Raw genomic sequence first — 25,817 nt, forward strand, 5'->3', positions numbered from 1 at the left:
GCCTTTATATGGGTTCAACTGTAACATGTAACTTCACCTAAATCCAGCAGACATTGCTGGATAATATGCAAGTGGCCACTGTGGAAAAACACACATCCAACCTTCTTGAGTTTGTGTTGTAAAACGCAAGGAAAAATAGGGCCTTCTCTTTCTTCAGGGCATTTTAATTTAACAGTTGCATCTAGACATGAACAATTCTTCTTATTGATACTTTCTTTTTCAAATCTAGCTATTGCACTGGTGTCTAAAACAGTCTCCTGGCAGGTAGGGTCATATCTCCTCTGTTACAGGTCTTGTGCCTATGGCTACAGGAGGATGCTAAGACCTATCACATTCCTAGAAAGCCAGAGATATGCTTGTTTTACTGTCACAGTGATCACTGCTGGACACAAGTTAAGATTTGCTGCACTTAACCACTCAGGATTGCCTCGTGTGCAGTAATGAAATTGTAATGAATGCCTTTGAACCATCCTTTATGAATTTTTAAAAGAATTATGTCCAGTATCTCCCAATGAGTCAGCCAGAGGAAAAAAAGCAGCAGTGAATCAGCCTGCTCTTTTCAGATACCACAAAATTGCTGTTGGATATATCCTCCTAACACACCGCTGTTGCTATTCCTGGTGCTGTATTTCTCAGTGGCCTTCGTTCAGTGAGCTGTTATTAGAGAAATGGAACAGGGTTTTCAAAATATTCCACTTCAGAAACGTCACATAGGTTGGTCCTTGAGGAACAAGTGGGAAGAGCTACAATTGATATGATTTTCGTTCTTTTATTGTTACCTACCCTTCATGTTGATGCTATTTTCTGAGGTATCCAGTGAGACCTTTACCACATTTTCTCCACCAACCGGGACCATGTTTGCCCCACCTCTAAATACGAATGATTTCTGTGTTCTTGGTTATTGCTGGGTGGTTTGAAGAGTGGGAACCAGGTGTCCATCTGAGTGTTGTGCTGTTGTGGGTGTGTGAGAGGAGGACCGGGTGGTTGAGCCTGGGCTCTATATAGAATCATAGAATAGTTAGGGTTGGAAAGGACCTTAAGATCATCCAGTTCCAACCCCCTGCCATGGGCAGGGACACCTCACACTAAACCATGGCACCCAAGGCTCTGTCCAGCCTGGCCTTGAGCACCCCCAGGGATGGAGCATTCACAACTTCCCTGGGCAACCCATTCCAGTGCCTCACCACCCTAACAGGAAAGAATTTCCTCCTTATATCCAATCTAAACTTCCCCTGTTTAAGTTTGAACCCGTTACCCCTTGTCCTATCACTACAGTCCCTAATGAAGAGTCCCTCCCCAGCATCCCTATAGGTCCCCTTCAGATACTGGAAGGCTGCTATGAGGTCTCCACACAGCCTTCTCTTCTCCAGGCTGAACACATGTATATCATCCCTCCTCCTGCACAGGGCATGGCAGCTGTAGCTTTTTACCCTTGTGTTTTCACTGTGGTGACACAGCTTGAATCAGGGCCTAAAGCAGGCCTGGCCTTCCTCCCTGTTCTTCCTGAGGGACAAGAGGCTGCCATCCCTCAGCACACAGACTGTCGAACAGTGTTGCTGTATATGCATGACATTAAATCACAGAATCATGGCATTGTTAGGGTTGGAAAGGACCTTTGGAGATCATCTAGCCCAATCCCCCTGCAAAGTGGGCACACTCAGAGCAGCTTACACAGGGACGTGTCCAGTCGGGTTCGGGATGTCTCCAGAGAGGGAGACTCCACACCCCCCCTTGGGCAGCCTATTCCAGTGCCCTGATGTATAGAAGTTCTTACTCACGATGAGGTGAAACTTCCTGGGGTTTAGTTTATGGCCGCTGCTAATCGTCCTGTGACAAAAGAGTCTGGCACCATCCTCCTGGCGCCTGCCTTTGAGGTATTTATATGCGTTAATGAGATCCCCTCTCAGTCTTCTCTAGACTAACCAGGCCCGGCTCCCGCAGTCTCTCCACATAAGAGAGATGCTCCAGACCCCTGATCATCCTTGTGGTGCCCACTGGACCCGCTCCAGTAGTTCCTTGTCTGTCTTGTAATGAGCAGCCCAGAGCTGGCCACAGTACTCCAAACGTATCTTCGGTAGGCTTGATCATGAGTGGGTCATAAACTTTAATAATGAGGTAAATGTGTTTGTTGTTGTTTTTTTTTTTTAATAAAAAATAATCAATTCTGGATTGCAAATCTAGATGCCGCCTGCCCGGCGCTGAGGCTCCTTTAAGACGCCCGCCACTTTGGGCTCTGCCCTGCACCAAGATGGCGGCCGCGCCCTCGAGCCGGCGTGAGGGAGGGTGGGGGCTGTGGCGGCCAGGTGGGTGCGAGCGGGTGGCGAGGGGGGGACCGACTGCGGTCTGGGTGCGGGCAGGCGGGGTGGGACGGCTGTGAGGGGAACCGGACCCCGCCGTGGCAGGGCTGTGGCCGGGGTCTGGTGGTGGCGGGGGGGGCGCAGCCCTGAGGGGACGGCAGAGGCCAGGAGGGGTTTGAGCGCTGCCTCCCGCAGCGCCGGAGGGGAGGATTTGCTGACTAAGTGGGCAGTCATTCCTTCCCTCCGTGCCCTGTCAGGCGGCAGGGCAGCCGGCGGCTGGCGGCGAAGCCGGGGCTGGGGGCAAGTCGGTTCCTCCGAGTCTGTGGGGCGAGGCAGGGCTGTCAAGTGTGCCGAGTGTCCCCTCGGGGCACCTTGGGGCTCCGGCAACGGGGTGAAGTCCTTTATTTATGCCTGGGAGGGAAGATGGCTGGGTTTTAATGTGTCTCTTACAGAGGATGTGTTTTCCGCCTCTGGAAGCCTGAGGTGGTGTGGCAGGCTTGTGGGCAGGTGGGGCTGGCGGATGGTGCCGGGCTGTTTGGGCTTCGGGCTGGTGCTGAGGCCCTGAGAGGAGGTGGGGGAGAAGGTCAGAGAGTCCTCTCCCTTAAACGCTTCCTTTGCAGCAGTCTGTCCCAGCTAAAACAGAATAGCTGTGGGTATGACAGTGCTGCTTCAAAATCTGTCAGCCCTAATGGTAGCTCTGGGATCAGGAGGCATGTCGTCTTGAGCATCGTCACCAGTATTGAGGTGGGTTTCTTTCCCCAGTGGTTTTTCTTCCTTTTCACTTCTCCATTGTTGACAAAATGCTTTCTGATGTTCTGCTGACCTCTCCTACATAGATAAGAGGATGGACGCTTGAGAGATCCCTTGGTGCTCCGGGCTGCTCCCTTGTCAGTTTTCCCATGCCCTGTGCTGACATGCAGGAAGCAAGAAGGGGGGAAAAAAAGCTGTTGTAATTCTTGGTGGTGGTGCTAAACTGCTGCCACTTGGAAAGGATATGTGTTGGTGGATGTGTGTTGAGAGGAAAAGGGGACGGTTTCTTGAAACCAGAATGGTTAGGAACATGATCTACATTTTCAAGTACTCAGGCTTTTCAGAGTAGGAAGTAGTAAAGCCATTCATCCTTTTTGCTATCTAAAAGGAATTGTTCCTCCAGGAGGTTAATCTATCTGCACTAGTTTAGTCTTAGTTATAGTGTTAATATTCAGCATCTCCTTTGGCTGGGTCTGCAGTACCCACTTCTTGGTAACTTGTTTTGGAATGATATCGGTTACTCCAAAAAGATTCCTTCCTGTGAGTTTTACTTAGCTGTTACAGCTCTCACCATCTGTCAGGTATCAGGGAGTCTCCTGGTGACCGTCGTGAGTTGTTCCTTGCTTCTTAGATAGCCTTTACCAAACTTTTTCATGATATGGTCCCTCTATAAACTCGATCCCCTCTTCCTTGCTGACAATCTCCATTTCATTTCAGGGAAGCTGTTCCCATGGCGTGTGGGGAATGCAGCGGTTCAGCACCCGCTCAGGATTCAGCACGCAGGAATATCATCCACGTCCAGCACAGAGAACTGAAGTGCAGATAGCAGAACCCAGCTGCAGGGTAAGGGCTACAGGCCAGCTCTTGAGTGGTAAAGCCAAAAAAATGACCAGGATACTACTTAAACATAGTTGCAAAGCACAGGGCAGTGATGAGATGACTCATAACGAGCAAGGAGGAAAGATGGTTGATCAGAGGGTGATATGGGGAGAGTGGTGGTGTGCTAATTAAGTTCTGTGAGCTCTTAGTCAGCTTGACAATGAAAAAGAAATTGAGCATTGTCCAAAGTAAACATAACTGTTACATATTCACCCATACATCTAACTCTTGCCTACATAAACCCTATGTAACTAAATGGTAAATAATTGAAGGCTGTCCAATAAATGGTTTGGGGACTGCTGTCTAAAAGGAATATAGCTGAGGAGCAGCTAGAACTGTTCAGTTTGGTGTAGGAGCTTTTGTTTCCTGCAGGGTGATGTTTGTGTTGCTGTATAGGCATCTCCTAGGCAGTCTTTCACAGTGACCTCTCAGGAGCATGCTGGAGAGTCACCCATGTGAGTGTCAATTAGGCAATGACAGAAACTAGTTACAAGAAACTCCCTGCTTCCTTCATCACCTTCCCTAGGATGGTGATGAAAAGTATTGCACAATTCTGTGCTTATCTTCAAGAGGAGAAATGCTCTCCAAATAGGTCATGTTCTGATCAGCTAGCTGTGTGGCATGTTGCTTCCAGAATGCAAATATCCCGAAGACTTGTCTGATGTTCTGGTTAGTGTTTGGGCAGTTCACAGATTTGTTTTTCACACTAATCCTCTCATGGTATTTGGAAGCCCTAGCTTTATTCATGTAGCTCAAAGATGACATACATAAACATTTCCTTAAAGTATACTCAAAGCCATGTGTTGGAAGCTAGCATTTCCATGTTTGAAATGTGGAATGGCTGAAACCTTCCAATGGTGACTTACTGAATGCTTTTACATAAGCAGTGGAGGTCAAATGGATATTATGTTTTTGCTTTGGGACTGGAGCAGCTTTTTGGAGGCCTTCATTGTAATTCTTCCCATTCTAAAGAAGGATTCTGTTCAGTAGTTAACAGCACAAGTGAGTTTTATTTCCTTTTAACTTGAGCCTAAACAGTGTCTAGGAAAATGGAGCTGCAATGTCAGGTGAGTGGTGGTGGAGCACAGAGGAGAAGGGTTTACGCGTTTGGTGTGAGGCTCCTTCATGGGGGTTTGTGTGTGCAGAGCTATTGTTTTGGTAATGGTTAAAAATTATTTAGCTGCAGTGTGGTGAGCTTTCTCTGAGCATTTTTTCAACAGTCTTCAGAAATAGCTTCAGTTTAGGATATGTACACTGATACTGGATAGACTTTCAACAGTCTTTGTGCTTTAAAGGGTATATCTTGAATGCTTCCAAGCAGGATTTTCCTTAAACGATGTGGCGCATGTATTTTGTACTGGGGATTGAAATCCAGTTGATGTAGCTGGTGCCCTGCCTGCAGCTATGAAACTGCATTTGAAACTAAAAGCTGTTCAGTCATGACCTCCCTGTTGATATAATAGTGCTTCCTTCTCCTTTGTACTTCACATTGTTAATATTTACTATAAAATTGCCATAGCTATTCACAAAGCTCCTCTTGTGACATATTTGCAAGCTGCTTCTCTAGCTGCAGCCTGCCTTTGTGCACAGTGAAGGTGTGTACTGGGTTAGTTAATAGGCTCTCCTCTAGAGTCTGGGTTTTTATAAGATCTTAGTGATGAGAGGTTAGATGGCCTGTCCGTTATTAATGAACTACTGTAGTCAGAAAATGTTCTGAGCTGGGAGTCACAGTCCCTGTTTTAAAACTTATGGTCCCGAAGGCAAGGCTTACAGGGTCTGGTGAATATGTGAATAGGGGCTTATTCCTTTTCTTTCTTCAGAGTGAGGCTAAATATAATTGTGCTGATGGCTGATGTCTTGTTTATCTTGCTTTGCTCTTATCTGCGTCTTCTTTCATCTTAACTGGCTCATTTCTTTGAGCTTGAAAACAGCTGTGTAACACCCATGGATTTGTGTCTGTTGTGACAGTCTGTCATCAATTGAGATCCTCAAAAGTTTTAGCTCACTTTGAATCTAATGTCTTGATTTCTTAGTCTGTTGTTAGATACATCAAAGCTCTGCTCTGTCCACCATTTCTGTCTTTATCTGGAAATAGTTGGTTACATTTTCTTGTATGACTTCTCAATGCTGGAATTAAATGCTCACGAGCTCTCTCCTGCAGCCTCTGAGGTCTGGTTGTTACAAGTTAACGCTGTTGCTGTCTGTATCTTAAGTAGTTACTAATAAAATTAATTCAATCACTTGCATTAGTCAGTACAGGGGAATGTTTCATAGTGTCCTGTTGAAATAAGGCAGTTGTGCTTCTCCAAGGCAAGCTCCATAGCTCTGTCCTTGAAGCATCTTTCTAATGGCAAAGAGAAAATGAATTTTGGATAGGAAGCCTGTGACCATGTACATTCATAATTTATCAGCTGACAGAGACATTTTCCTCTGTTTTGTGTCACTGTTGAAAGTCATCTGATAGCACTTCAATTTACATAGCTGTATGACACTGACATATAGCCCTTGCTCCTATTGTCAGTGATGCTGGTAAATTCGGACCATGTACAGTTCTGTGCAGCTGGGGCAAAATACTGTCAGAAGTCAAAAAATGTGGCAGACCACACCAGGTCTCCAGCGTGGATTGTTCTGATAGTGCAGATGTTCTTCCCTGTGCCTGTTAAGACATGCTTGCTGGCATGATGGCAAACAGAAGCTATTGCACTAGGCTGTTAAGAATGTCTGTCTTGAATCCGACGGAAAAAGTCAAATAATAGGTAGCTGGCTTAAAGATGATAAAGTGCTATCCATAGTGTAGGTGGATTATTCTTTTTCATGAGTAAAGATGTGACCCAGTTGGTTCACTTCATCTTGTGTGTCTTGTGGCTTGGGAAGGGCTGAATGAACCAACACCTGCTAGATGGTTGTGTGCAGACCAACTTACCTGGCTCTCAAGTGTTGAGTTCACTGGTTGTCGCACCAAATGAACAGCGTAAGCTTGGCAGCTGCTGTTCCACAACTTTATCCACTAGTCTAAGTGGTAAATGACCCTTTAAACGTCACATCTTCACTTCTCTATCTCAGAAGATGTGCTCTTCCACAAGGGATTTGTTTTTTTTTTAGCGCAGAAAGGGCCTGATGTAGGGGTAATGGTTGGTTGGTCAGGGATTTGGCATCCCACTTTGCTGCTGTTTATTTCTAAACAGCAAAGGACAAAATCACTTGAGGTTTTCCACCACATGTCTTGGACTTTTCTAATTGATCACGTGGCTGTCCTTGTGCTTGGAAAGTTTTCTGAGGGGTGCCTGAAAGCAGTTCTGTTTCAGCCTCATGTTTTTTTTTCCCTTTAATGCTGTGTGTAATAAACACGGGTGAGGAGACACAAATTCCCAGTCCCACTTCTGACCAGTAAAGCTCTTGTATTTCCTGGTTTTTGAACAAAGAACTCTGTGTCCTGCCCTTCTTTAGGATTTCAGGTGGCAGCATGCTGGGGAGGGAAGCTCTGTTCTGTTGAAAACTTACTGCAACATGTTGTAGCTCGCCAATAATCAGAGCTATAGCTTTAACAGCATCAAGGTTTTTGTTTCCCTTATCTACCTCTGATGCTGTCAGCACATGAACAACTCTCTCATTCTTTGAGCTTCTGAGAGGTAAGAAATTATCATAGCAGTGCTTGACTTCTGCTTCGCAGCCCCCAATCTTAGAAGGAAATCCAGTGAAAATTAAAGAGTATGTGTAGTGGAAGATAAGAGTTGCAAGATCCAACACAAAATGTCTACTTCCAACATCCATGTCTACTTGTCTAAAACTGTATTATAAGACTGCCTCACTTGAAAGCTGCATGCCTCTAAAGGTGAGGAGGACTTCCCTGATTTTGGGAAGGTCCTGGAAGCAAGGCTGGAAACTGAAATTCTTGTGCATGTCATGAGATCTTGCATGTAGTCCTATTTTGCCAGTAGCTCCATTAGTAACAGAAAGAAGGAGGCTGGATAAAGTATTCAGCAAGTGATGAGTCAAGCTGTCAAACTAGCCAGTGAAACAGAACAGCAATGTTGTTTCTGTTCACTTTGCCCCTAGCTGGATATGCTGGCCAGCTGTTGCAGGCAGCATTTTCAAGCACTACTCAGCCAGATGTCTGTCAAGAAGTCAATCTTCACTTGTTTAGGTTGGATGGTTTAGGATATAGAGGAATCCTCCAAACTGGAGGATGTTTGCTTCTGCAGCAGTTGTTCTGTTAATACCTTAAACTTGTTAAATACCACAGGGGTCCTGAGGTTTGTGGAAGGCATTCATATTCTCAGCTCTCTCAGCCTTTATCTAGTAAGGTACATGTTGCTTTATGATGTCTCTGTCAGCCAGATACGTTTAATCTTGTTTCTGACTGGCTTTACTATTTAGGTGTGGTGTGCTCAGAATGTCCCTGTTCTTCTAACATGCGTGATTATCTTTCTCCTCCAGGTGTGTCTAGTGAAACATAGGATTAGTACTTGGTGATGCTTATGGTTGGCTGAAGTCTGGGTAGGTTTGGCAGGCTGGTTATGTAAGTCTGAAACTGCTGTTTCTTCTGTTGTATCAGCCTGTTCAGCATTAATGGTGAGGCTGAGCTGTACATTGTAGGTAGGTGCCCAGCAGGCTAAGGCAGGGATGGGCATCAGGCAATAGGAGTTTATGGTGGGATGTAGACCTGGATCCAGATGAACCTGCAGGGATTGAAGAGGTATTTAGTATCTAAACATAGAATGTGCAGAGATTTCAGATGCATATTTATTTAGGCTGGATTGATCATGCTATATGATGATGAAGCTTTGGCGTACAGATCTTTCCCTGTACAATCTCGGATGTTGCTGCTATAAAGGATAAGTTTATTTTACTTTTTTTTTTTGATATTGGATAGGAATTATAGTGCTTGAAGTACTGCTGCTTTGGTGTAGGTGAAACCCTCGAAGATCAAGTCATTTCTTGGGGGTGAGGGACTGCTCAGGGACTGTGTGGTAGCTGGGAGAGTACTGTGGAATGCAAAAGCTGAAACACCCGAGACAAACACTTTAATACTATCTTATTTCCCCCTCTGTGTGATACCTAAAGTCTGCCTGTTTAATTATACTTTAAAAGACTTCCTTATACTCCTAATAAGTTGACAGGAGGTTAGGCAGAGATGTTCCTACCTGTCAGTTTATGCAAATTTTGTGAAATCAGCTTGCCTTTAAACTTGAACAAAGCACTCCTTCAAAATCTTAGTATTGATGCCTTCCATGCAACAGTTGACTGTATCATAAGCAGATTGCCTGTTTCTGAGCTCCAACTGAGAAGTTTTGCAACATGAGGTGTACAAGGAGGACCTTGGATCCTTCTTCACCATGACTGCTCTGCCACCATACTTCTTTTACAGTTATGTCTGTTCCTGTCCATAAAGTCCTTCACTCAGTTCATGTGTTCTGTGCTCCACCTTTAGTGAGGCTGCATGACTGAAGTATCTTAGCAAATGAAGCTTCTTCACTGTAAACACTTTCCTGCTGACAAAGCATGGTGGAGTTCAACTCCTGAGTTCAAGCAGAAGCTTGGATCCTCTGCAGTATGCCTTCTGGTCCTGTGGAGCTTGGTCTGGTCTTGGTCACAAGGAAAGTAACTTTATTTTTGGCCAGCTGTCTTCACACAAGGTTTATTCCTAGTCTTATGCCAGAATAATATCTTCCGTGTAAATTGTTCTGTTCTGCTGCCTGTGTGCTTGTTGGCAGGGTCTGTGTTCCAGCTACCTGCTTGGTTTCTGTATAGTGGTTGGGATCACAGTCTTGATGGGAAGAATCCCACCATGCAGGGTAGTGTCAAGTGACAGAGGTGGCACCTGAGAATCTGACTTCTTGCAGTGAGTCTGATGTTGTCACCAACCCCATTAGCAAAACTGCTTGCCCTAATCCAGAAGGGAGAGTGTTGCAACAAGAATCACGTTCTAAAATGATTGCAAAATGGTGTCCACAAAATAAAGGTGACGTTTGCATCTTGATGCAGAACAGTCTTTCAGGATCTAGAAATTAATTGCATGCGTGGGAAATCTGGATGAGGAGGGATGCAACTTTCCGACCTGCCTTCTTAAGTTTTTGGTGGGCAGTTTTTATTGCAGATTCTGAGACTAAGGCAGACATGGCAAATTCCAGCTTCTATAGAGGTGGCCCCAGTTTAATTGTTCTTTTTTTGGGACTTGAACAGGGTCTCCACTGTTACCAGGAGGAGTGGGGACTTTGATGTGAATATCCCCTTCTTCTTCCAGTGACCCTGTCATTGTTAGTGGAAGGCAGATTTCCTGCTCCACCCTACCGGGGTTTAATTGCTGACACTGAGCTGTACTAGACCATCATGGGACTCTTGGATGACTTTTTTTAGCTGTCCTGGAGGTCCACAATGTAAAGGAAAATTTCCTACCCCTTGTAACTAGTAAATAGAATTAGGGAGCTTGCTGGGCTGGTTTCCTTCCTAGCTATCTTGAGATACAAATCAAAGTAAGCACAAGGTTGATTTCTTGTGAGAAGAAATTAGGCATTTCCTGGATTGAACAAAACTAGCAACCCAGCATTACAGCTCAAGGCTGCAAATGCCACGAGACCCCAGTTCCTGAAGAGATCTTCTCTATTTCAGTTACTTCTAGGAGTAACTATGAAAGGCCTTGACAATTCCTGCAGAAGTTTCCCTGCCAAGAGTGATGGAGCTCTGGAGGGAGGAGGAAAGAGATAAATATATGTGTGTTTTCTCCATCAGTGTGGAGTGGGAGGAGTAAAGAGTTGTTTACATAGAGACCAGTTTTTATAAACAACATTGGTGTTTTCACTGCATGTTCCTCAAAAGAAAAGAGGATCTTGCACAGTGATTATGGAGAGCAGTGGATGGTATGGAAGCATTTGTTACCTCTTAGATGTAGTTTAGAAGGAGTCACTACAAAAGCTTTCCATCACATCTGGCAAGTGTGTAAGAAAGGTATGTACTTGCTGGGAGACTGCTGTTGGGCTCTCATGGAGCCTTAAGGTCCTGTATAGCAAGACCTCTGCTCTCAAAGCCTCCCCTGGGTTATGAGCCTGGGAGAGCTGAAGCTGTGCTGACCTGCAAGCATAGTTGGATTTCAGAAGCTAAGCCAATGTCAAAGTTAACTGTTCCAGCAGATAACTGCAGTAGCCTTTTTGCAAAGCTTTCCAGGCTTTCTCTTATTTGGACTGTGGAAGTGCAGGACTCTGCTCCCTCAGTCTGGTTGCGGTGGGAGGGATGCAGAGGGTGACAGAGAGGGCAAGTTGTTCTTGTCTTGTTTGCTTTACCCTGTAGTCCGGCAGTATGTCAGTGGTCCTGCCCTGGCTCTGAAACTTTCCAGTAGCTGAACTTCCTGGTTTCTCTATGAATTGTCTTGTTTTCCTAGCCTGATGTAATAGGGTCCTAACAAAACAAAGTGCACACGCAAGAAATCATGTATATATCCTGGTTTGGTGCCTCTGAAGAGCTGCTGTCAGTATTGATTAAAGGCATGTGTCAGAGCTTTGAACTCTCCTGCAAAAAATACAGATATGAAATGGGTTCTGACTTGGAATTTTCTTGTCTATGTAGACAAACTGAGGAGACATATGTCACCAGGAGCTGTGATTCATGAAGCTTTTTAACTGCTGCCTTCATTTGCAGTGTTCTGGAGTGCAGGGGGCTGTAGTGTTTATCCTGGAATTAGTATTTCTGCAGTATACACAGGCAGCTCTTCTCAAATGTATCTTGAAAATAGATTCTCTTGAGGTGGAGGTATTCAGAGAAGGAAGCTGGGGCATGGCTGAAGGCCCTTGCAGAAGACAAGCATCAGACCTTGGAGGGGGGCTCTGAACATCTTTGTCACTCCTCTTATTCTCGCTGCTCAGGTGCTGTTCGGAAGTTTTGCCTGTTCTTCCCTCTCCCTGTGAATGTGTAAATCCTCCTGCCCTAATCCACTCAATGCAATCTGTTCTGCAGAGACATGCCTAGTGTCACACCTCACTAGTGCTCCGCAGCCAGGTCTAGTTTCTTCTGACAGTGCTGTATATGGCTATTTTCATCCCTTGTTTCTGCATCCTGTACCAAGTTTGTTGTTTGTTGTTCACTGGTTGATAAATCAGTAGATTTGCTATTCTACTTGTTTTTCTGAGGTTCTGGAACAGATAATGCCTTTTCTCCTCTCAATTCCTTACTCCAAAAAAGCCCAAAATAATAACTTGCTTGTACAGTTACCCCAGTTTGTCTTTTGGGCTAATGTAGTGTTGGAACTGGATGGGCAGAAGGGCAAACACTTCTTCAGAGATCACTGTCATCTTTCAATCTACCACCTCTAGTTGCTTGCAGCCTTAGCACTTAACACTAGGTCAAATCTGGCATTTTACCACTTATTGTTGCAAGCAGCAAACCAGGGACTGCAGTTCTGTATTTAGTGTCTCTGGGGAATGTGGTGCTTTTTGAGTTCATATTAGGTAGGGCTTCCTTTGCAGTTCTGTGCTGGAGGTTCATTTTATGTGCAAAATTGAATTCTACCAAAGCAGGTGGAGTCAAACTTGTTAGAGGAAGCTTTCTCCCATCCAGTGCTATGTAGAAACCTGCTGTTGACCCTGCAGAATCCCCAGGACTTGTTGACACTGTCTGTACAAATGATATCTTGTGGGCTGGGGAAACATGATTGAATGTTGTCCTACTTCTGAACTTTGTTAGCAAGTATGATGTGTTATTACCTCTTTTTCACCATCATTAGAACAAGTTACGATGACTTCATGTTCTTTGCTTTTGTTGCCTGTCAGATATGGGAGTTTTGTGAGCTCAGTTATCCACGGATCAGTCTGGCTTCCGGGCTTTCTCTGGCTTGCTGAACAATGTGCTTGGTTTCATCTGAAAGTCTGAAGGACAGAACAAGCACTGCCATAAGGCCTCTGCTTCCCAGAACCTTTTGATTTCCTTTGACACTTAAATCCCAGCTGAGATGAGCTCAAGGTGGGACTGATTGCTCAGGGAAGTAAATTCTTTTAAATCTGGCTCCCCTTTCCTCTAATTCTGAAGTAAATAAGGCAAAGAGTAACTGTCACAGGATTTCAGTACTGAATCTGTCAGAGGACATGTAACTAATCTTTCCTTGGAGAATGCAGAGGAGGAAAGCCAAAACGATTTACATGGAAGGAAAAGTCATCAGGCAGCCTTGTTCCCTTTTCTAGATTGCTTTATCAGTGTAATGTTGAGTTGCATCGATGAAGTGGTTCTAGGAAATACAACTATTGTAAGTAAATCCTCTTCCTTGCCCCTGGAGTTTGAGAACCACACAAAATACAGACTTATTTTCTAGCTCTTTTATCACTTCTGGCAGTGTTGGCAAACTCCTTCATCCCTGAAATAAAATCCATAGATAAAACTAGTAAAGTACCAAATACTGGTCTGGCCAAGGTAGTTTAAGTCTGTTCTGTGAGCTTTTCTTTAAGTGTGGATGTCTTGCCTCACAGACTGCTAATGATAAGTACCAGTTCTGATGTTTTGTGACAATTCATCTGTCAGGGAAGACAGCAACAAACCACCCTTGGCTGTAACAAATTACTCGCAAAAAGCCTCATCTATTTGTCTCCAAGTGACTTGAAATTGGGTCTCATCTAATTCCAGTCTTGCTGTGCCAGCACTTACCATGATTTTCTGGATGCTCTCTTGAAAAGCAGAACAAAACAGTTCAAGCTTGTAATGCTGCTTCTGGTTTTCTTTCAGGTGAATCATGATTCCAGTCACTGAGTTGCGCTACTTTGCTGATACTCAGCCCGCGTACCGCATCCTGAAACCATGGTGGGACGTCTTCACCGACTACATCTCCATAGTGATGCTGATGATTGCAGTGTTTGGAGGGACACTTCAGGTCACCCAGGACAAAATGATTTGTCTGCCCTGTAAATGGATTACCAAAGACACTTGCAATGACTCAGTCAGAGGTTGGACAGCTGCAACCCCGGAGCGTACCTACTATAACTCTAGTCTTGTTCCCTCTACTGATATAGGACCTACGGGAATACGATACGATTTGGACCGGCACCAGTATAACTACGTGGATGCGGTGTGTTATGAGAACCGTCTTCACTGGTTTGCCAAGTATTTTCCTTACCTGGTGCTGCTACATACTCTCATCTTTCTGGCATGTAGCAACTTCTGGTTCAAATTCCCAAGGACCAGCTCCAAGCTGGAGCACTTTGTGTCTATTTTGCTTAAGTGTTTTGACTCTCCGTGGACAACAAGGGCATTATCTGAGACAGTGGTTGAAGAGAGTGATACCAAGCCAGCGTTTGGGAAAATGAATGGCTCAATGGACAAGAAATCCTCCACAGTCAGTGAGGATGTGGAAGCCACTGTTCCCATGCTGCAGAGAACAAAGTCTCGAATTGAGCAAGGGATTGTGGACCGATCTGAGACTGGTGTCTTGGACAAGAAGGAGGGTGAACAGGCCAAAGCACTCTTTGAGAAAGTGAAGAAGTTCCGCACACACGTGGAAGAGGGAGATATAGTTTATCGCCTGTACATGAGACAGACCATCATCAAAGTGATCAAGTTCATTCTGATCATCTGTTATACTGTTTACTATGTTAACAACATAACCTTTGATGTTGACTGTAAAGTGGACATTGAGAGCTTGACTGGCTACAGGATGTACCGCTGTGCTCATCCTTTGGCCACTCTCTTCAAGATTCTGGCCTCTTTCTACATCAGCCTGGTGATATTCTATGGCTTGATCTGCATGTACACACTCTGGTGGATGTTGAGGCGATCACTCAAGAAATACTCCTTTGAGTCCATCCGGGAGGAGAGCAGTTACAGTGACATCCCTGATGTGAAAAATGACTTTGCTTTTATGCTCCATCTGATCGATCAGTATGACCCCCTCTACTCCAAGCGCTTTGCTGTCTTTCTGTCAGAGGTGAGTGAGAACAAACTGCGGCAGCTGAACCTCAACAATGAGTGGACTTTGGAGAAGCTGCGCCAGAGGATCACCAAGAACTCCCAGGATAAGCTGGAACTGCATCTTTTCATGTTGAGTGGCATCCCTGACACGGTTTTTGACCTCATTGAGTTAGAGGTCTTGAAGCTGGAGCTTATCCCTGATGTCACTATTCCTCCAAGCATTGCTCAGCTCACCAGCCTTAAGGAGCTGTGGCTCTACCACACAGCTGCCAAAATTGAAGCTCCAGCACTTGCCTTCTTAAGGGAGAATTTGAAATCTCTCCACATCAAGTTCACAGACATTAAGGAGATTCCTCTTTGGATCTATAGCCTGAAGACACTAGAGGAGCTTCATTTGACAGGGAATTTGAGTGCTGAAAACAACCGGTACATTGTGATAGATGGCTTGAGGGAACTGAAGAGGCTGAAGGTGTTGAGGTTGAAGAGTAACCTCACCAAGCTGCCGCAGGTGGTGACAGATGTTGGTGTACATCTTCAGAAGCTTTCCATCAACAATGAAGGCACCAAGCTTATTGTTCTCAACAGCCTTAAGAAAATGGTCAACTTGACAGAGCTTGAGCTGATCCGTTGTGACTTGGAACGCATTCCTCACTCTATCTTTAGCCTCCACAATCTGCAGGAGATAGACCTGAAGGACAATAACCTAAAGACCATTGAGGAAATCATCAGCTTCCAGCACTTGCATCGTCTCACTTGCCTTAAATTGTGGTACAACCACATTGCCTACATCCCCATGCAGATAGGCAACTTAACCAACTTAGAACGCCTTTACCTGAATCGTAACAAGATAGAGAAGATCCCCACCCAGCTCTTCTATTGCCGGAAACTTCGCTATTTGGATCTCAGCCACAACAACTTGACTTTTATACCACCAGATGTTGGACTTCTTCAAAACCTGCAGAATCTGGCTGTGACAGCCAACAGGGTGAGTGAGCAAAGAGCTGAGTGCTCCTGTGTGAGTAAAAGCAACTCTGGCACTTGTTACCTGTGTGTTTGAACATGCTGTAATGGTGTGTGAAATCCTCCTGGCACTGCTGTTCTATTTAAATTCCCAAGCTTTAGTTTCTCTCTGAGGGGTTTATCCAAGGCAAAACATTGCAAATAAGTCCAGGCTCTTTGAGCAGCCCTTGTTCTGTTGCATTTCTTCTAAGTGTCTTCTGGAGACTGTTTGGAAATCCTGGCTGTCAGTTCTTCCTCTGCAGTTGGAAGCTTGTAGTCTCTAGACTGACATCAGTTTTGGGTTTAAATTAGAGATCTGAGAAACAGTAGTCTTAATCTAGAACTAGGCACTTGAGCCAATGTACTTCAGCCATGTACATAGACCGTGGCAGCAGCCATCTAGGGCAGTATGTTTGTGGCTTAATGTGACTTTGGAGAGAGCAAACCAATCTTCTGCAGTGTTCTTACTTGGGGCAGAGTGAGCTAAACCAGGTTTATCAGGATGCATGTGAACTGTGGCAATTCCTTGATTTTTCAGAAGGGAGGAAATACAGTGGCACCTTGCTGTGCCTCATCATGATGGCTGTGGATTTTCTTGTGTAATCCCAGATAGGTTAAGTCTAAGCCTTAACTGTTTAAGTCTGTCTAAGCACAGGGCAGGTTAGAGGGGATGACCAAGGGTGCTATGCTACCTGATTACCACAAGTTGTTTCTTGGCTTGTGTTGGAGGGTGTTTATTTGCTTAAAGTAGACTGTACCCGTGTTTTTTCCTGAATCTTTGCCTGTGTTTGGGACTAAGGAGACTTCATTTACCATGTGTATCACAGAGACTGCGCAGATGTTCTGAGCTGACTGACTTGTCAAAGCTTTCATTCATTCTGTCTGTAAATTCCTGGGAGGCTCTTTTTCTCTTGGAGTTTATTACCACCTGGAGTTGCAAAAGGCTGTAACATAACTACAAATTACAGACAGATCTAATTAGTGGCTTTTGGGTTCTTCTGGGAACATGCAATAGAATTGTCCTGGAGCAGTCCTGATTTTCACTGCCATATATCAAGATCCTTAGTGGTGTTGGCAAGATGTATTAATAACTGAACATTGTCAAATTGCCTGTAAGAGGCAGACAGAGCAGCTGCAGTATGAATTGGCTTTTCACAGGGGAAATGCTCTCTGATCAGGGATTTAACTGTTAATGCAGTTCAGTGTTACACAGAGTTACTAAAACTCCAGCCAGCATTTTGAAGTTAGTGTCTGGAAGTTCAGTTCTGTGTTGTGCCACTGAAAAGTAGCATCAGACAAGCAGCAGCCATTTGGTTATCCCAGTTTAATAACTGCTCACTTGGCTTTCCCAGCACTAACAGACTGGATGACTGTGCTTTTGTTTGTATGGGTGCCTGAAGCTCTGGTAAACGTCCTGGTATGCACACATAATTTCCTATTAAATTAAAAACCAGACTACTTTCTTGGGACAAGTGGGGCTTATAGGGGCAGTTTCTGAGAATGGCATTAACCGAAGATGAGGGAGTCTTAAAGATTCTTAAGATACTGTTCAAAATGCAGGCAATTCTGCACCATTTATCTTCTGGCAACCTTCATTGCAGAGCTTTCTGAGGGTTAATCTGCAGTGTATCTTCTGCAGTTTTGGGGTGGAGCATCTCTTGGATGAAAGGAGTTAGAGGCAGCTCCATTTTCTGCAGCATAGTGTGGCACCACCCATTTCTGAAAAAGGTGCTAATGCAACAGGAAGGCTGCAGCAGCCTTCTCTCCAGTCTGTTCTGAAGCAGAAGGGGGTGAGGACCCAGTTAAACAGTTAAGTTGCTTGCAGCCTCTGCAGGTGCCACAATTGCCCTTCGGCTCTAACAGCCTGGTTGCTTACAGTAAACAGTGATGGCAAGAAACACAGGCACTGGTAGGACTGGCATTCAGCAGTCTTAGCAAATAGAGACTTCTGTATTTGGCTGGTACTGGTGTGTACCATTCTGGGAAGCAGGCTGTCTTGTAGCACATTGCTTCCTTCCTAAACCAATACTTGTCCCTTAAATAACACCATTATTTTCCAGAGCCTGTGATCATTTGATTGCATGTTGCTGTTTGCAAAACACTCAACAGTAACAGTAACAATGACTGAATTGAAGTGTCTTTCATTGGTCTGGTTTCATTTTGGCTTTTCTTCCTTGGAGTCCATCTCATTCAGAACTCATTACAGCCTAATTTAGCCCTGAATGATATCATGCATAATTTAAGTCTTTAAAAAGGACATGGTTGCATTTAAAGGCAAATGATAGCCTCCAAGTTGAGACTTGGAATTAAGGCGAGAATACTGAATTGCTAGATGTAGTTTCTAGCCTGGTGTTGGTTAAGCCATATTGTTTTCCTAGAAATTCTTTGGGAGGATTGGATTATTAAAATAAGCCTCACTAAATTAGTGACTCATGGATACATGCAGGTGGTGCTGCCCTCATGGGTTTTTGTTGCATTTTGTTAAAAAGACCCCTTTGGAGCTTTGCAGCATTTCAAAGCCTGAGAGAAATGATGGAAGAATAGTCCCAGTTCTCAGGGCCTGGAAATTGTACCCATGTAGCCTTTGCTCTTACTACAGCCAAACTAAGAGTCCTGACTAAATGCAGTCTTTTCGGGTGTTCAGTATAATGTACTATGGCTGTTTAAAGCAAAGGAGCTATGATCTAATAATGGTATAAAGGGTTTGGGATGGAAAGAGCACGTGACAGTATAAGCCAGCTGTGAGCAGGTTTCTCGTTGTCTAGTTCTGTCCTTGGTGATGTCTTCTGCTTTAGCCACCATCATTGGTGATCCCTAATGCAGTGTCTGAAAGAGGAATCCATACAGACATGGTGTAGTGACTTTTACTATGGGAACAGTCCTGATGGTTGAAAGCAGGAGCTCACTTGAGGGAGAAGTGGATGATCAAAACCAAGTGTTCTGTAAACCTTAAGCATTGCATGGGCTTCTAGGTCTTTCATGAGTGTGTCTTTTGCTGGTGACTTTGCCTATGATTGATTGATTGATTTGATTTTTCCAGATTGAGAGTCTCCCACCAGAGCTGTTCCAGTGCAGGAAGCTGAGAACATTGAACCTGGGAAACAATGTGTTGCAGTCACTTCCATCCCGGGTTGGAGAGCTGACAAACCTGTCACAGATAGAACTACGAGGGAACCGCTTGGAGTGCCTGCCTGTGGAGCTGGGGGAATGTCCTCTGCTGAAACGTAGTGGGCTTGTGGTAGAGGAGGACCTGTTCAACACACTGCCCTTGGAAGTCAAAGAGCGTCTGTGGAGGGCAGACAAAGAGCAAGCTTGAACCCCTGGAAAAAAGGGAAAAGCCTCTGACCAACTAGAAGGAAACAAAAGGCCATTCCACTCCTCTTTTCCCCAGATCCTTCCCTTTCTCCCCTCTGATCACTACCAGACTAGCCAAGGAGTCCCTGAATAGACATGACTCTGAGGCTGCTTCTTGCCTCAGATGCAGGATGGGGAAAGCTTGGGATCAGGATGAGGATCAAGACAGATTAGTTGGCCTCTGAGCAAAGGCCTGTGGGAATAGGAGGTGTTGCTGTTCTTCTGGACAGGAAGTGGGATGAGGTGGATGGTGCTGTTGAGAAGAATGATCTTTGAATGGAGGAGAAAATGAAACGTGGGGATTGCTGCATTGCTCCAAATAGGGCTTATACATGTCACGGACTGAGTGTTCAGTGTCTTGCAAGCAAAGATCAAGAGACTAGGAAACCTCTTGAATCTCCATCTCTGTGACACTTGGTACTGTCCCCTGACTCAGATTCAGTCAGTGAGGCCCTGCAGTGGGGTGGAATGGGATGCAGACAGCTCACTTGATCTTGATGCTGGCATTAGGATTTGGGGGCTAAGTTTCTCTCGGACATGAGCTTGAATGCAGGATGTTTGTGTTTTTTTTTTTTTAAACTAATTCTTTCCCCTTTGCACTCCCCACCTTCTCCTCTGCCTCTGGAGAAGGAACCAGACACCCCAAACTCCATCTTAAATGTAAGATTGCACTATTTTAACACTTTCAAGTCTCTTGTGCTGATGAGTGGATCATGCTCCATACTTCAGCTGATGTGCTGGAGGCACTAACTGACATAATTCCAGAGCTTTATCCTGTTCTGAAGTGGATGGTTATAGTGCAAGTGGGAGAAGATCTGGATAAAAATCAGTTGGACTGTCTGATCTGTTCTCCCCGGAGCACTGAGTTGCTTCTGGACCTGGCTTTTAAGGTTTTTAAGCTACTTTTAAATTCCTGGTATTTTGTCACATATCAGATATGAACATAGGACTGGCCAGTGTGCTGGGGTCTCTCCTGGGGTTGGTGGTGTTAGTAAAGAGGGACACCCAGGTTTCTCTGCACTTCTTGCCCCCTCTTCCTCCTCTTAAGTTGTGAGAGGCTTTGCCAGTGTTTTTCATGAATGCAGTCTACAGATCTGCTTGATTGTTCTTTATTGTTGTCTTCCTCACTTCAACAGTTGTCAGGTCCTGTGACATCTCTTGGCCTAAATAAGAGGCTAATGCTGATTGAACCTGGTGCTGGAAAAGAAACCTGCCCTCCTGTTTCTTCCCCTTTTCATTCCCTCAAGTGTTAAGGAGTGGTATGAGAATCCTCTGTGGACTGAGCTCTTCTAGATCCCTGGGACAGAGCAGTCTTTATTGAAACAAGTCTGACCTGTTTGGTATTGTCTGACCAAAAAAAAACCCCAAGCTTCTGCACTTGCAGAGGTAGATAACTTGTAATAGCTACTGATAATCATGTCCTTAAGGTGGAGTGGTTAAGGTGTGCCTACGATACACCCTAAGTCTGCTCTTTTCCATCAGAAGGAAGAGGAGGCTCATGGGCCTGCAGGTCCTGGCTGTAATACTCTGAATCAGAACAACAGGTTGGCTCCAAGGTGGAGTGCTGCAAGCTGAGGCACGAGAAGTTTGGAGGCCTCCTGTGTGTACAAAAGGGGGGAAACTGCAGCCATCTCCAGAGTGGTTCCTGGACAAGCTGCCAGCAAGTTCCCTGGCTTGGCAAATTGTGGTGATCCCTTGGATGTTGGGGCAATAAGGCACGCTGTGGCTTTCTTCATCAGATGTAAGATATGAAATATATATATACAAACCATGCTGAAACCATGAACAATGTTAACTGGGCTCTGGATTTGTTGATGTTCAGATGCTTAAATAAAGCTACATTAAAATCCAGGAGATCTGTTTATAAAACTGCTTTTAAGAAAGATGTAAATTTTGCTTCCCTTAGTCCATTCATTATGAGAAGTTTAAACAGGCCAGGGAAAAATATAATTGAATCTCTGTATCTGGGAGGCAGGGTACTGTAAAACCTCTTTTTGTTTCTAACAGGGTTAGTGTCTTGAAATTGTGTTAGAGATGGGGCCACTGCTGAAAGGATGGGGAAGTATTGATGCTGATGCTTATTGGGTTGAACCTGTTCTATTTGCATGAGCATTTTGGATCAACAGGGAGGACAGAAATTGCTAGATGGGCTTAAGGCTTCTGAAATAAGCCAGGAATGGCGTCAGGCTTAACTACAGTACTACTGTTTTCCAGTCAGTTCCTTCTGGTGGGTGTTGGGGCTGTTTGGGTGGTGAAGGAAACATCTTCCCTCCTCCCCTTTCTCTGTGCCAAAAGATAGGGCTGGAGAGTAATGGCTACTGAATAGAGGCTTGAACTCTCCTTTGAATTCAAGACAACTGGGTAACTGGTTTACAAAATGTGTTTTACACTAGGCAGGACTGAAAGGGCAAAGCACTTCACAGGATTTTCACCTAGCTTACAGGAGCAGACATTCTTCTGTATGTCTAGATAATAGATGAATGCATTGACTCTTGATTCCAGGTGTGGTCTTAGTTATACAAACTAAACTTTACACAGCTAGATTAGAAGTTTCTATAAGCAGCTCCTGAAAGTCTGCTGCAGTGCTTTTAGAAGCTTGCAAGCCTCCTGAACTGCCATGTATGTCCATAGGACAAGTGGACAATAGGCCATTCTGCTAGAAGTGAGACCATCTCTTAACTTCTGATCAAATAACAGAGCTATACTGCTGCTGCTTGCTGTGTAGACTGCCCTACGCCTGAGGTCTGCAAAGCAATTGTAAGACAGGCCAGTACTGAGCATGCATGGAAACACTAGCTTTTTGCTGCACTTACAATATTCCAAGCTCAGTTTTTTCAGTCATGGCTGCTACAGCTAGAGATAGCTTCCTGTGTGGCAAAACTGGGATGAGCAGGCTCATACCTTCCTGTATTGGGTGGCACACAAATCCATGGCCACTGTAAGACAGCAATATGTATTATTTACTCCTGATATGTTTTTCTTGGTCTTCCCTCAAATAGATACAGATTCCAGTGTATCAGTCTCATATGATAAGATGGAAGAAGCTTTAAAACTTCAAGGATAGGGTCTAAACCGTGAGGTCCTGAATATGTTTACTGCTCAGGACTGCTGCAAAACAACCCACAGCAGAGTGAGTCATCCACTTCCCATACATCTGGATTGCTCAGTCTTTGAGGGATGAGCTTACATCAACAATCCTTCCTCACTTGCAAGTATCCAATCAGTGTATATTATGTTTTTGCCTTTAAGCTTCCCCCAAACTGAAGCTTGGGGGGTTTATTTCTGACACTGATCTGTGTGTAGAGAAAATGTTCCAACTTTAGCAGACAATCAACGGTCTGGTCAGTGTCTTGTTCTTCTGACAGGCTTTTCAAAGCACTCTAGCAAACCACATTATTTATTAGCTGCTAAACCAGACAACAACTTGAATTGAAACCAACTGTTTCCTTAATAGCACTTCTGAGCTGAATGACTTTTTGGAGCCCCTGTAGATCACAAGCATGCTCATCCCATGTTAGGGCTGAAGGTTAGTAAAATGGAATTCTATTCTTCCTGCTAAATACCCCAAAAAGTAATAAACTGCAACTAATTATTTTGAACCAGCTGAAAGGCAAAGAATACCAAACCTAGTAAATGTGTTAAATATCTGAAACTATGCACTGAAATATTAGCTGAAGTTGTTCTTTGTTTAAGCTTATTTTCTGCTTTTATTATGTGGTCCCCAGTTAATTCAGCAGCTGGAGTGAATTTTCTCTGCCAGTCTGAATGGTTACAGGTATCTTTCATGATGTGGTTTCTTTCATATTAATTATCACTTCCTGGTGATACCCTACCTCATTTTTTTATTTTAATTACCATTTATACACCATTTAGCTCACTTCATTTTCAAGTTTTTGGTGTTTATTACCATAAATAGTATTAAGTGGCTTTCTGTTGCTCAGCCACACTGAGGTCCTCTTTACATTTTACCCCTCTCTAACCAGTGATTCTAGGAATTCCAAGAACAATAACACATCCTTTTCAGAAGATGAGGTGTATGGAAAGAAGTTGTGACTATTATTGATTCAGCAGCTGTGACGTTGTTTCCTTTCCTTACCTTTTGTCTGCTTTGGTTTTTGTCGCATGGTTTGAGTTCTTTGGATGGCTAAAATTTTAGTCGTCCTTCAGAGGAGGAGTAACTTTTCTTCCTCATTAATAGCTGTGCCTTCTCTAGAGAGACATTAATGTAACCTCTCCACAGAGGCACTGGCTCCTTCAAGTGCGTTTGGACTAGTCCCTGCCTGAAGCCAGCTCTTCCCTCTGATTCTTTTTCTTTCAGACATGGAGAGATTTCTTTACTTTTGGCCTGACTTCTCCCTAACAAAAAGTATTGTCATTCCATAAACAGTAGAGTCATCTGTTACCTAATGTAAGGCTGTTTGAATGGTAAGTAGTACAACTGGTGCTTGAACTTTGCTTCTTTTTTTCTCATTGCATTTGAAAAGGAAATTCTTTTCCCCACTGTTTGCCCACAGAATGGATCCCGTAGTTTCACTGAGTATGTGCCAAAGCAAAGTGGTTTCTGTCATACCTGCATTCTTACAGAGCGGGAAGCAGAGCTGGGTCTGCACTAGAGTATGGCTTGACTCAGACCTATCTCCCTCCATCCCTCCAGCTGCAGTGGTAGGTTAATCTTCAACTCCTTCAGCAGCATGAAGTCCTCCAGGTATCTCTGCTCTGAAATCCTGTTTCAAAAGTAGCTGTACTTGAATTGCTGGACCCCCAGCAGCAAAGGTGAAGTCACACGAAGAAAGGCTTAATTTAGCATTTCTGGGCTTGCTCTTCCCTTCCTCCCTCTCAGTCTCCTTTAAAGGAGTTTTATTGAACAAAGGGGAAATGTTTCTAGAGGAGACTTAATGAGAAGGGGGCTAATGAGCCTGAGTCATCTTTTGTAGTTGACAAATGTGTCCATTTAAGACACTACTCATGGCTGAAACATTGTTCCACTCCCATTTTGTAAATGCATGAGCAGGGTTGTGGTTTGGCATCAGAGACCCGCAACTTGATGTAACATTTCAGAATCATGACATTCACTTTGTGTGGGGGATTGTTTGGGCAGCTGATCAACAGCACCTCCACCTTAAGCACTGAAGGCTGCTATTGTGTTCTCTGAAAGACTTGTAAGACTGAACACTTTAACAGAATAAAAGTTTTACTTTTTCATTTGCATTTTCCTTTTATGTCTGCTTTCTTTTAAGTTTTCTATATGCAAAGGCACTTGGCTCTCCATGATCTTGCCTTTCAGAAGACATGTTAATAATTCCAGCTATTGTGTAGGATTGTTGGGGTTTTTTTTTACTCGTTGCATGAGTCCTTGTGGATTATAATGTTCCTTTATGAATCAGCAAAAAGTAGATGCGCAGCAAGAGGTCCTGCTCAGTGACAAGCCTGGACTGCCTTACACATTTCACCCTCACTTTAACAAATGGCTGAAGCAGTTCATGTTGCTCAATGTAGGATACTTGGAGCGTTGTCTAAAGTCCTGTAGAAGCTCAGCTGGGTTTTCAAAATGCATATTGTGCTTTCATTCCCTAGGAAAGGGACAGGGACTGAAGTCAATGGAGAAAACTGCCTGTTGCCATAAAAAATGTCTTCAGCCAACTACTGGTAACAAATTATTTGAGTGTTTCCTAGCTCTCTGCCTACCCCCACACACTACTTCAACTGAAAATGCTGTCAGAGAGTGTCCTTCCTGATTGAGCATGTCCATGATGTGGTACAGGGAATCAGCCTTTAACTTTCAAAGGCAGTTTTGAGTTTCTGTGCAGCTCATTGACGGTATGGAAAGGTATGTTTCTTGTGTTTTGGCTTCCCTTGTTTCCTTTGTCTGAGACTGCTTGACCACAGCGACATTGGCCCCACTTGAGGGACAGAAAATGTGAGCAGGCTGCGAGATGGGTGGAAGGTGGTGGTCTGTGATGCTGCTTATCAGCAGCTGATGGGTTTTAATGAAATGCTTGACAGGACTGTACCAAGAAAGGAAAGGACAAAATGCCCTTTGTCATCTAAGGCTCACTTGGACTGCAGCTCCTTCGGCAAAAGATTTACCACCTCTTTGAATAGCTGAGCAAAAGGAAAGAATGAAAGGTATCATCAAAGAAAACTGTTTTTTGCAGGACTTCAATGCAGTGATGGGGAAGGAATACAAGGGTGAAGAACTGATCTGTTGTTGTTGCAAAAAAGACTTTTAACCCTGGTAATTCCAAATTTTATATGTAGCTTACTAAAAAGCATAGAGTAAAGATGCAATAGGGGCAGCTGGAACTATATTTGGGTTTGTTCTGGTAAAGCCCTCTATTCCTACTCACCATAAGCTTTTTACATTGCTGACTTTTTTAAAGTAGCTGTCTTGGTTCTACCTGTGGATGAAAGTGAGAATTCTATTGATGGAAAATTACTGCATTTCTGAGGCTTCTGATAACGTGAAGGAAATGACTGCCATTTCAGGGAAAACAAAAGCATTCAAGTATCTAAGCAATTTTGAATACTAATAAGCTATTTAACACAATTCAATACTAATCATAGTTCCTGTGCTCCTTGTTTCTCATTTAGTGTTCTGTCCCTTGTTGCCAATCGTATCAAAGGCTTCAGGAGAGGTGACAACAGACTTAACTGAAA

General features: G+C 44.2%; 1 protein-coding gene across 1 annotated transcript; it reads left to right on the forward strand.

The window, feature by feature from the left end:
• The first annotated feature begins 3,758 nt into the window (after positions 1-3,758).
• On the forward strand, positions 3,759-24,368 carry LRRC8A (leucine rich repeat containing 8 VRAC subunit A). Its single transcript, XM_057401477.1, has 3 exons — positions 3,759-3,890; positions 13,629-15,792; positions 18,847-24,368. Exons 2-3 carry the CDS (start codon positions 13,636-13,638, stop codon positions 19,120-19,122), a joined length of 2,433 nt encoding a protein of 810 aa, XP_057257460.1. The 5' UTR covers positions 3,759-3,890; positions 13,629-13,635; the 3' UTR covers positions 19,123-24,368.
• Positions 24,369-25,817: the final 1,449 nt, after the last annotated feature.

This window comes from Pezoporus wallicus, unplaced genomic scaffold (assembly GCF_028554395.1).
Source record: "Pezoporus wallicus isolate ANWC-B61680 ecotype Strahan unplaced genomic scaffold, APGP_CSIRO_Pwel_v1 contig_8013, whole genome shotgun sequence".
Taxonomy (NCBI): domain Eukaryota; kingdom Metazoa; phylum Chordata; class Aves; order Psittaciformes; family Psittacidae; genus Pezoporus; species Pezoporus wallicus.